The sequence below is a fragment of the Heterocephalus glaber genome, unplaced genomic scaffold (assembly GCF_053883595.1).
Source record: "Heterocephalus glaber isolate CG9 unplaced genomic scaffold, H.glaber_assembly_v1.0 deba00000347, whole genome shotgun sequence".
NCBI lineage: Eukaryota > Metazoa > Chordata > Mammalia > Rodentia > Bathyergidae > Heterocephalus > Heterocephalus glaber.
Window position 1 is genome coordinate 39,946,462 of NW_028258143.1, and position 12,768 is coordinate 39,959,229.

Genomic DNA, 12,768 nt, shown 5'->3' on the forward strand with positions numbered 1-12,768 from the left:
ATCTACTTTCTCTCTGTATAAATTTGCCTATTCTGGACATATCATATAAATAAAATTAAACAATGGGCCTTTGCTCTAATCCAGTAATTTACGGTAGATTTGGGTATTTCATGGTGCTATATCAATTTTTGATGAAAAAAACCAACAACAACTTACACTTGCTGGTATTCTCAGCCTCCAACTAACCAACAATGGGTGAAAGTTGCTGTATGTCAGCTCTCTGTTGTCCATCCATTTGCCTATCTTTTCATAGGCAGTCCAGCGTAGACCAATCCATAAATTAGCTTCCATACTCGGGAGCAAGGATGTAATAAAATCTGTTACAAAGATTTTTAAGAAGTGAATTTGACTTAAAATGAAAGAAGTATTAAAAATGTCAATGAATATCTTTTTTTTCCATTCTGAAAATTGAACTTAGGGCCTTATATATGCTAAGCAACTGCTGTGAGCTATGCCGCTACCCTCCTTTTGCTTATCTATCAAGATAGTCTTTTACTTGATCTGTAAAAAACTAGTTTAATAAGATTATTTTTGAATGTAAATTCTCTATAGCCTCCCCAAACTAACTTGGTTTCCAGATCAGAATAAAACATGTTTCTCAAATAATTCAGTACCTTGTTCACTCTGGGTCAACACTGAAGGAAGGGTCCCACCATAGGAGAGACAAAGATCATTTGCTTGAGAAAATGTAAGAGACTTAGATTTGATCTTCAGAAAGCACTGCAAACAAAGACACATATGAAGCATAAAATTCCAGACACAAGAAAGCTCACACAGGAAGTAAATGACAGGAAGTAAATGCCTCATCAATTTGAGGGCTGCTACTATTTTGTGTGTGAGATACGGAAATTTACAAACTAGTATCAGAAGAATTCAGATTTACACTCTCAGTATAAATAATTGAAAAGCAATCTTCACACTATTACATATTTTTAGAATATCTTCCATTCATTGAATACTTCAATGAATACTGTGTGCTACACAGTTTCTGTAGTATTATCTGATTTAATTCTCACAAAAAATGGGAAAACTGAGGGACAGGGAAGTTAAGGAACTTGAACCATAAGTGAAAGAGCTACACAGAGGTAAGGTCAGCATTTAGACTCTTCCACCTCATGTCAAAGAATGTGCTTATAGTCATCACTTCCCTATATCAAGAAACACACCTTAAAAGAAATTATCATTTTTTGGGCAGATATTTTAATTCAACTTTGTATTAACTATGTAAATTAACATGGTCTTAGTACCCTGGGAATTAAAGAGATGGTCCTAATTTTTAAAAATCAAAATGCACCCATAATTTATTGCAAGTGTTTTCAGCTGTCAAATACATTCCTTCCTTTTTCTTTTGACATTATGATCACCAAAATGTAGAGTAGTATGCCTCAAATTGTGTTCCTTGAAACATCCTACAAAGATTTTTTTTCTAGCTTTCTTACACACTATACTGGCTAATAAGATATAGGCAAAGTCATTGGATGGCTTCTAGAAAATTCCCTAGAGAGAACAATGTGGAAGCCTAATATTAAGGATGGCAGGGCACAAAAACAAAAGAACCTAATTTTGAAAACTTCATGGGGTTTCCACACCAACTCAATCTTTCACATAAATTTATTTTATGTGAAAGAATAAATGTTTTAACATACTGTGGCCATTTCTTTTTAGCATCCAAACACATTTTCTTACAGATACATGTACATAAACAGATTATACATCTCAAAGAGGCAGATATAGAAAGTAGTATTCTCAAACATATGTAATCATAAAATTCCCATTTGGAGGGAATCAAAATCAATGATTAATATTTTGTAGCACATGTATAGTCTCTGAAGAGTAGTTTGGGAAATGCTGATCTAATTTGACTGGCTGATGCTGCTTGGATAACTCTCCTAGAGAGGGAAAAGAAAGCAGCAGCCAGAAATTACACTTTGTTACATGCCATAGTGATAGTCTGACTATTCATTGCATTACTACCCATTGACTGATGGGCTTCAGCAATTTAAGTGTTGAAAGCAACAAAGTGGAAATGCTGTATTTTGAAAGGTCTGGAGCCATGACTAACTTGAGAGTTAACTCTTGGTATCACCCGCGGTTTCTAAGACAGAGGATCTAGTGAGATATTGCCATATGCAGAAGCTAGCTTAATGGAGTTGTCTGATGAGCTGTCCTTCTTCATTAGGCTGACCAATCTATGAGAGTGCAATGTAGCAATTCTCTTTTTACCTTATTCTGAAAAGGAATCCAAGGCTCAGAACATTGTACTTTAGCAGCAGAACTTGGACTGTATTTCTCTAATGAAGAAACATTATATTTTTCACAGATGAAGGGCAACTTGGTTCTACAGTCTATTGGTTTACTTAAGTCTGAGAATGAAAAACAGGATCGCAATAGTGAGAATTTTCATTTGGCACATTTTTAAAGCAAGCTATTAGTAGAGGATGCTCTTTTTAATTTTTTTTTTTTTTTGTGAGTGTGCTGGAGGTTGAACCCAGGGCCTAGACCCAGGGTCTACCACTGAGTTACATTCCCAGAGGAAGGCTTTTTAAATTAGTCTTTCCCAAAAGGTTAAAATATATTTCCTTTATTCTTTAGTCATTCGTATCTTCTATTATTAATCATATCAATAGGTTAGAGCACACAAATATTGCCTTATAAAAAACCCCACACATTTAGTATTATTACCACACCCTCCAAAGAGTGACTGCATGCTGGAGTGGTGGTTCATACCTGTACTCCAGCCCTCTGGGAGACTAAAGCAGAAGAATCAAATTAGAGCCCAGGCTGGATATCTTAGCAACTTAGCGAGAACCAGTCTTAAAATAAAATAAAAAATAAATTAAAAAGCTGGGGATGAGCTAAGGGTGAAGGCCCTGGGTTCCATCCCTAGCACAGCAAAACAAAACAAGACAAAAACTTAGAATAACAAAAAACCCCACAAAGTTGTGGCAAGAAATAGGTAGAGAATTGAAAGAGAAGTCTAATGAGAGGTAAAAGGACATAAACTTTATTTTAGAACTACTGTTCATTCACCCTTGTAAACTGTTCATATGCTTATCAGTTATGAAGGTGGTAAGTTTACTTCTAAGTAACTGCTTTAGGATAAAGAAAGCTAATATATTCACACTGAAAGTGCCTTTATTTGCATTTGGAATTTGAGCTATTGTCATTAACAATAAAACAGAGTTAAGATGAAGCTACCAAACATATAATCAAGAGGAAAACAAGATTAAGCTAGTAATTGAACCTGGGTTCACATATTATATAATCAACATTAAAAAGTTCAAACTTAATCTTACCAATAAACCAAGTCTTGGCAGACATGTGCAAGCATTCCTCCCCAAATGTCATAGGAAAGCGGCGCCAAGGATGTCGGGAGCTGAAAGTAAATAAGAGAGATGTGACAGCTCATAATGTAATTAGATGTTTCATTCTGTTTTTACTATGTTATTTTAATTCTAAATTTAATGTTAATACTATTATTCTATACTACTTTTCCTTAACAGAGACTTGGTTTCTCTAGGCAGTTTATGGATTAATGTTCAAAACTGTTTATAAACAGAAATCCATTTAGTCAAGAGGAATCTGAGGCTCCCAGTTTTAAGTGATAAGTTCACAAAGGCAGAATCTGTGATGTTACGTACTATATAAAATGATGATCTATTGGCTGACCATTAGTCCTCACCCACCACTTCTGTTCCTCATCAGATATCTGAAAAACAAACCAAACACCCATCCTTAAATGTGTTGAATTTTCTAGGAGAGTTTTGATTTAAATACCCTGTCTTATAACCACAAATCACTAAAATTTCCAGACATTCCATTATTTGGTCTCAAAATTACACAAACCAGGACCTTTAACCAAAAAGGTAATTTAATGGTCCCTATTTTGTATATTCACAGGCCTTATTCTGGGTAGAAAAAATATGGTTGCTATAATTATAGGCATAAATTAATCAGGCAGATATATGAATTTGGTATACAGTGTCTTTTGTAATTAATTATAACTTAAATATTAAATTATTTTTCTTCCCCAAAACTGTTTTACAAACTTACTTACTAGTAGGAACAGAAATTTAACTATGAAGTTAACTTTTAGTAAAAAACATGATATGGAATAGGATTATTTATATTATCTACTTATGGTTATCTCATAAATTGACATTTATTATTAATCTTGTATATTTAAAAACATTAAAGAATTCTATTTAACTTCTCTAACAAGAAACAATGAATTTAGATGTTGTGAGGCAAATATACTTTCATAGAGTTTGAAAATATTTTTAATGGGATAAATATAAAAATGAAAAGATATTTTAAAATGCATTCATTTAAATTACATTTGCTATTTTGTTTTTGATGGCTTTTAGTCCTGTATAAGATGTCACAGTAGCAAGAAAGCTGTGATTGCTAGCACAGTACAGGACAGCTTCTTCATAATTTAAGTGAAGATCAGCAACAAACCAATATTCACTTCCTTCAATTATAACTGGAGGCCCATGAATACCAGCACGCTCTAAAGAAAAGGAAGAAGATCAGAGTTATGATTGTGCCAACCGAATGTACCCTCGAAACATGGGCTAATGTCCAAAGCCATTTACAAAGAGTGGCTGCTAACATGTGGATAAATGTCCCCTCTTATCCAAAAAGGCCTGTGTGTTGAAGGTGCTACTAGGAGGTGGTGAAACCTTTAACAGGTGGGGCCTTGTTGGAAGTCTTCTGATTCTATAGAGGTGTGGCCTTGAAGGAGGTATTGGGACCCTGGTGCTTCCTTTTTCTCTTTTGCTTCTCAGCCACCATGAAGTAAGCAGTTTGCACTACCCCAGCCAGTCCAAAACCAGGCCCAAAATCAGGATGGCCAACAGACTATGGCTTGAAACCTCCAAAACTGTGAACCAAACCTTTTCTTTTCTTTTCTTTTTGAGACAAAGTCTCAATAAGTTGCCTAGGCTGGGCTCAAACTCATGATCCTTCTGCCTTAGCATTCTAAGTGCTGTGATTACAAGCACATGCCACGACACCCAGCTACTTTTCTTCTTTTTAAGTTGATTATCTTGGGTACTTTGTTACAGTAATGGAAAGCTGACTAATACGGTAACCCATCTAGATTACTACTGGTAGCTCTCTCTGGCTGGCACAGTACTGATTACAAGGAACTGAAGAGTCCTGAGCCAGTGACTCTGCCAGTGTCCTGTTTTCATACAGAAGGAAATGCAGCTTCATTCCTCACCCCACACCATCTGGACACCTTACTCGCCTGGAGATGTTTTATTTCACTTGAAAATGTGATAGAGAAGAAATTGGTGCTTAAATAATTAACTACGTACATTATCCAAAAAGATAAAAGCAGCTTTGGCTGGATTTCAGTTTTCATAACTCACCTGGATTGTACCACTCTGGTGTTTTTGGAGTGCTGCCTATAGAAGGAAGAAAGTAAGTGACTTAAGTTTAGTTTCTAGTTACAGACCATGGCATACTATAAGCAGGGACTTTAATGTAGCTCAAAGGATTCACAGTACTGTGGAGATTTATCCACTTCTGACCAAACCATTTCAAGTTATGACCACCTGAGCTGAATTTTATAGGACTTATGTTAATGCTCAAGTGGCAATAAAAAAGGCAAACCTGCAAAATATTAGTAAAATATTATTGGCATTTACTTTTTATCATGGAAATCACAAAGGAGGACTAGATGGATGATGATTAGTTAATAATTAGAAAATAAAAGTAAGTCAATGGTGATTATTGCATAGATTATATAGAACCACTAAGGGATATGCAGTAAGATAATCATCATTATAGGATGGAATTGTTCAGGAACCACCTTTTCACCCAATGGAGTTTGAGTTGTGTATACCTGGGGTGGGAGAGTTTATTAGACTCCCAAAATACCACTGGAAAACAAATACAATGAGGAAGAAGTATTGAACCTTCTGAGGAGGTGAAACAAAACTGGAAGAGAAATAATAAAAGTGATTCAGATTTCCTGGATGGAAACAAGACATACAGTATGCTACATATGGGCTTAGAAGTTGGGTATTCCTTGTCCAAATATGCTCATATTCTTTGCTGCTGTGGTACTGTGGAAGAACTGCTTAATTCCCTGAGCCTCAATTTTCTATTCTGTAAAAATGGAGCTCTATACAGAGAGTGTGAAGGTCACGCAGTTACCTCTTAGAAAGCATCTAGACAGTGCCACACTCAGGGCAGCTGACGCAGGCTCGTAGTTTCCTCCCTCCCACTTTTTATCCTGCCCAAAAATCAAAATGATTTCAAATCAAAGACCTAATTTGCGGAGGACCCAGTTGTGGCTTGGAGCCCCTGCTCCATCCTGCACTCCTCTTAGTCGCATGGGCCATGCAGAGCCCAGTCCTCCCTGCTCCTTGATGTCCACATTCCCCCCCCCCGCCCCGCCTCTGGCCTCCTGGCTCTTCTGCTACCTGGTTCCACACTACAGAGGCACAGGGGATTATAAAGGCCTTTGTCCTGAGTGCCACAAGATAGAGCAGAAGTTAGCAACAGAAAAAGGGCCTCTCAGGCTCCTCGATGAAAACTGAAGCTCAGCGGAAAAGTAGAGAATCTCTACAATAAAGGCACATCAGACCACCGTACTTGGTAAGATGGAGGGATCATCACCTCCCATCGGAATCTGCACTATCTTCAGGGGGAGGGTAACCAGAACCTGCGGTAGAACTTTGCAGAGTTCAACCCTGCAGGAGGACAGCTAGCTCAACTTGGGACTAGCAGCCAGAAATCTGCCTGAATCTCACAGGTCTGCTACTGGTTTGCTGAAACTCATTTACTTGTATATGCACATGGCTGCCTATATTGCCAACTGTGACAGCAGAGACATACCCTGAAGTAGGCTCTTCATTTTTATTTTTTGTTATTTGCAAAAAAGAAAAAAAATTTCTCTTATTTTTAATTCTTAATTTTTACTTTTTTCAAATTTTTAGTTTTCTCTTCTTTTTTCTTTCTTTTATCTTTTCTTTCTCACTCTTTCTCACCCATTCTCTTGCTCTCCTACATTGCTCTTCATCTCCCTGTTTGTTCCTTTCTGGACTGAATTTGGATTTCTCCTTTATTTTTCTTTTCTTCTCTTTTTCCTTCTCATGATTATCATTAGTTTTAAAGGAAAGTAAATACAGTCTCTAGCCTCCCTATTGCTGTTAGGTGGCTCTGTTCATGTCTTTGTTCTTTCATTTTGCCTTTTCCTCTTGCCTTTAACAATTTCTTAGAGTTTGTGTGATCTTCCTGTGTCTTTTGGCCTCACTGCTGATCTTTCTACCTGTCCCTCCCTCCCCAACTCCTTCTAACTCCCCATCCCGAAGGTAAAGTTGGTATATTGAAGAGGTTATTCACTATAAACATATGTTGGGCTGGTCCTTGGTTTTGATTTAATTCACACAGTTAAGTGTGATAGATTAATAACTACCACAAATTGTCATTTTCTAAGATGTACTTCATGCTAGGGTGTTGTTGATTGTATCATCTGGGCTAAGATATTGTGATTGATCTAATCAGTTGTCCTTTCTGGTATAATGAAAATGAAATAGCCTCAGAGTCATTAGAGTCTCAAAACCTAAAGACCAGCTATATCTGGAAGATACCTCTGAAAAACAATCATTCCACAAGGGTTTTAAACACAAGCAACAAAGATACCTACATTAAGCAATTTTGAAATATCAACCCAGGAATTAAACCAAGGACAGTACCAAAAACAAAAATGAGAAGACATTTAAGTAAGGCACAAACTCAGGCTTCCACAACAGAAAAGGCAAATTCTGGGGGAAATGAGGTGGAAAAATCTGATAATCAACCACCTGGACACCCTGAACTAATAGCACAGGAAGTAACAAAACAGATGCATGAGGCTCTAGAAAAATTCAAGCAGAAATAATCTCCCAGATAACTACAGAGATGGTGAGCAGAGTGAAAGACATGATTAGAGGCTCTAGAACAGGAACAGATAAGAAAATAGATGAGATCAGAAACATGCTGGAAGCCATGAATGCCCAGCATAAGAAAGAAATGGAAACCATAATCACCCAACATAAGAAAGAAATGGAATCCATGAAACAGATTCAAACAGATATTCAGGAGATTAAAAACTCCATTGAAAGCATGCAGAGCAGATTAAGAGAATCTGAAGATAGAATATCAGATATAGAAGACAGGATTGCAGTTAAGGACCATGAAAACAGAGATTTCTTAAAGATAGTAAGGGACCATGAGAAATCAATCCAGCAGCTGCTAGATGATGCAAAGAAAAATAACATAAGACTGATAGGAGTCCACGAAAAAACAGGAGAAAGTACAATTGACATAAAAAAACTGTTAACAGAAGTAATAGTAGAAAAATTCCCAGACAGAGGTGGAGAATTGGACATACAGATAAGTGAGGCATGTAGAATTCCAGCTAGCCATGATCAAAAAAAATCTACTCCTAGACATATAATAGTCAAGATCCCAGAAACCCAACAGAAGAACAAAATTCTACAGGCAATTAGAGAAAAGAAACAAATCACATAGAAAGGAAAGCCCATCAGAATCAGGGCAGACTTCTCAACATAAACCCTCAAAGCAAGGAGAGCCTGGAGTGAAGTATTTCAAGCCCTAAAAGAAAATAACTTCCAAATTAGACTGTTGTATCCTGCCAAATTATCTTTCAAAATCTATGGGGAAATTAGATACTTCCATGACAAAGAACACTTGAGAAATTTCATGAACACCAAACCAGCACTCCAAATAATTTTAAGCAATATCCTAGAAAAAGACAATGAAGGTCACAACTCCATGAGGCCCAACAGAGGGAAGCCACCAGGCAAGGTAAGACACTAAAGTGAAAGGAGGAAAAAATAAGAAATAAAGGAGCCAACAACAGTAAAACATCATGACAAGGATGAGTCAATATCTATCAATTATAACTATCAATGTTAATGGCCTCAATTCACCAATCAAAAGAAATAGACTAGCAGAATGGATTAAGAAGCAAAATCCAACAATATGCTGTATACAAGAAACACACCTAACTCAAAAGGAAATTCATAGACTAAAAGTAAAAGGATGGAAAACAGTTCTCCACATGACAGGAACCCAGAAAAAAGTAGGGGTAGCAAAGGAATTGAAGTTATCCCTTGTATATTATCAGACCATAGTGCGATGAAATTGGAGATCCATAGCAAAAGAAACTCAAAAAATTTCATAAACACACGGAAACTGAACAACACACTTCTGAATAACCAATGGGTCACAGAGGAAATTAAAAAAGAAATCAGACAGTTCCTTCAATTAAATGACAATGACAATACAACATATCAGAATCTGTGGGACACAATGAAAGCTGTCTTACGAGGGAAATTCATAGCAGTGAATACGCATATTAGGAAAACAGAATGAGCCCAATTAAACAACCTGATGCTGAACCTCAAGCTTCTAGAAAAAGAAGAGCAGGATAAACCCAAAGCTCATACAAAGGAGGAAATTATGAAGATCAGAGCAGAAATCAGTGCAATGGAGACTAAGAGAATGATACAAAAAATCAATGAAGCCAAGAGTTGGTTTTTTGAAAGAATAAATAAAATCAATAAACTTTTAGCCAAACTTATCAAAAAAAGGAAAGAAAAGGCTCAAATCCATGCAATTAAGAATGAAAATGGTGAAGTCACAACAGACCCAGCAGAAATCCAGAGGATCATCAATACCTACTTTGAGAACCTGTACTCTAATAAAATGGAAAACACAGAAGAAATGGACAGATTCCTAGATACATATGAATTGCCAAAGTTAAATGAAGAAGATATAGAAATTCTAAACACCCCAATTACAATGAGTGAAATTCAAAACATAATAAAAAATTTACCAACAAAGAACATCCCAGGTCCTGATGGCTTCACTGCTGAATTCTACAAGACATTTAGAGAAGAACTAATGCCATTACTCTTTAAACTTTTCAATGAAATTGAAAGGGAAGCAATACTTCCAAATTCATTCCTGGAAGCAAGTATTCCTTTGTTTCCAAAACCAGGGAAAGATCCATCCTAAAAAGAGAACTACAGGCCAATCTCTCTAATGAACATAGATGCAAAAATCCTCAACAAGATACTGGCAAACAGAATACAGAGGGTTATCAAGAAGATCATACACCCTGACCAAGTGAGATTTATCCCAGGGATGCAAGGATGGTTCAACATCCGTAAATCAATAAATGTAATACACTATATTAACAGAGTCAAGGACAAAAACCATATGATCATCTCAATAGATGCAGAAAAGGCATTTGACAAAATCCAACACTGATTTATGATAAAAATGGTACAGAAAATTGGAATAGAAGGTCTTTATCTCAACCTGATTAAGGCTATCTATGAAAAACCAACAGCCAACATCATAATAAATGGTCAAAAACTGAAAACTTTCATGCTAAAATCAGGAACAAGACAAGGATGCCCACTATCACCACTTCTGTCCAATATAGTTCTGGAAACATTAGCCACAGCAATTAGAAATGAGGAAGAAATAAAAGGAATAAAGATAGGAAAGGAAGAAGTTAAACTGTCATTATTTGCTGACGATATGATACTTTACATAGAAGACCCGAAAAACTCTGTCAAAAGTCTTCTAGACCTAATTGACAGATTCAGCAGAGTAGCAGGATACAAGGTCAACACTCAAAAAACAATAGCCTTCTTATATGGAAATAGCAGACTCATTGAGAAAGAAATTTGGGAAATAATTCCTTTTACAATAGCATCTAAAAAACTGAAATATCTAGAAATCAACCTAACAAAGGAAGCAAAAGACCTCTACACTGAAAACTACAGCACTATGAAGAAGGAGATCGAAGAGGATATAAGAAAATGGAAAGACATCCCTTGTTCCTGGGTAGGAAGAACCAATAGAGTGAAAATAGCCATACTTCCAAAACTGCTATATAGATTTAATGCAATGCCGATTGAAATTTCAACAATATATTTCACAGAACTAGAGAAAACAATCCAAAAATTCATTTGGAATCAGAAGAAACATAGAATAGCAAAAGCAGTTCTAGGCAAAGAGACATGGCTGGGGGTGTCACAATCCCCAACTTGAATCTATACTACAAAGCTACTGTGATAAAAACAGCATGGTACTGGCAAAGGAACAGACCTGAGGATCAGTGGAATAGATTAGAAGATGCAGAAACATCTTCAGACATACTCAGCCACCTCATCTTTGACAAAGGAGCCAACCACCCTCATTGGAGGAAAGATAGCCTATTTAATAAATGGTGTTGGAAAAACTGGATTTCAACCTGTCAGAGATTAAAACTAGACCCATATCTATCACCATGCACTAAACCAAGATCTAAGTGGATTAAAGATCTAAATGTTAAGATAGAAACACTAAACTTGCTGGAAGATAAGTTAGGTAGAACTCTTGAAGATATTGGCATAGGAAAAGACTTTATGAACAAAACCTCAATAGCACAGGAACTAGCAGAAAGAATCAACAACTAGGATTTCATCTTATTAAAAAGCTTCTGCACTGCAAGAGAAACCACCAACAGAGCTAAGAGACAATCTACGATGTGGGAAAAATTTTTAGCAGCTGTGCCTCAGACAAAGGACTACTATCTAGAATACATAAAGAACTGAAAAAAATCAGACCCCCCAAATTCAAGACCCAATTCAAAAATGGGCACCTGAAATGAACAGACATTTCTCAAAGATGTAAAAGCAGCAAATAAGCATATGAAAAAATGTTCAACATCACTGGTCATTCAAGAGATGCAGATGAAAACAACACTGAGATTCCACCTCACCCCAGAAAGAATGGCTGCTATCAAGAAATCAACCAATAACAAATGCTGGCAGGGATGTGGAGAGAAAGGAACCTTTCTTCATTGTTGGTGGGATTGCAGACTGGTGCAACCACTGTGGAAATCAGTGTGGAGATACCTCAAAGAACTAGGACTACAAGTCCCATTTGACCCAGCTATTCCCCTGCTGGGTATCTTCCCCAAAGAATTAAAAGAATCCTACAACAGGGATATATGTGCACCCATGTTTATAGTGGCACAGTTTGTAATAGCTAAAGCTTGGAAACAGCCCAAATGCCCATCAACTGGAAACTGAATAAAGAAGATGTGGTTTTTTTTTTTTAATAAAATGGAGTACTACTCAGCCATAAAGAACGAGAAACTAGAGAGATTTATAGCTAAATGGATGCATATTGAGGCCATACTCTTAAGTGAAATAAATAGGACACACATGTAAATACCGAATAGTTTCTCTAGTGTGAGAAACTGAAAATGTAAATAAGAATTAAAATGCTTAAAAGGAGTAATTGATAATTTGAAATAGGAAAAGGTCCAAAGTTGTAGGGGTGGTGGGAGGAGAAGGGGAAAGGGAATAAGGTAAAAAAATTATGAGACAAGAAAAAAAGAGGAAATGAAATCTATGTAAATAGGGAAGGGTGGAGGGGGTGAAGGGTGCACAGGTAATGGGGGAAAAAATAAGAACTAAGATACATCATGTACAGGTACAAGCACCCAATGATAAATGTAAATGAATTGTATACCTAAAATGTACCAATAAAAGAATTTAAGAAAAAGAAAAAAAAAAGATAATTTTCTTTATCTCAGAAATTACAAGGGAAAATATGTCATTAATTTTGCTTTGGCACTGAGGCCAAAGGCATCAGAAGATTGTCCTCAGGATTACTTATATATTCAGATTCTTCTTTCTGGTTTATCCAGCTCTCTCTGTATTGGGTAGTTTCCATTGTGTT

General features: G+C 36.4%; 1 protein-coding gene across 2 annotated transcripts in view; it reads right to left on the minus strand.

The window, feature by feature from the left end:
- LOC101702684 (CD302 antigen) overlaps positions 1-12,768 on the minus strand; it is a 161,811-nt gene that overhangs the window by 87,074 nt on the left and 61,969 nt on the right. For both annotated transcript variants that reach the window (XM_013076267.3, XM_013076272.3), the window contains exons 17-23: positions 5,379-5,414; positions 4,338-4,513; positions 3,642-3,709; positions 3,297-3,376; positions 2,224-2,363; positions 615-720; positions 157-317 (exon numbers count right to left, since the gene is read on the minus strand). In XM_013076267.3, coding sequence (XP_012931721.2) covers positions 157-317; positions 615-720; positions 2,224-2,363; positions 3,297-3,376; positions 3,642-3,709; positions 4,338-4,513; positions 5,379-5,414 — 767 coding nt within the window. The remainder of the gene's footprint in view (positions 1-156; positions 318-614; positions 721-2,223; positions 2,364-3,296; positions 3,377-3,641; positions 3,710-4,337; positions 4,514-5,378; positions 5,415-12,768) is intronic.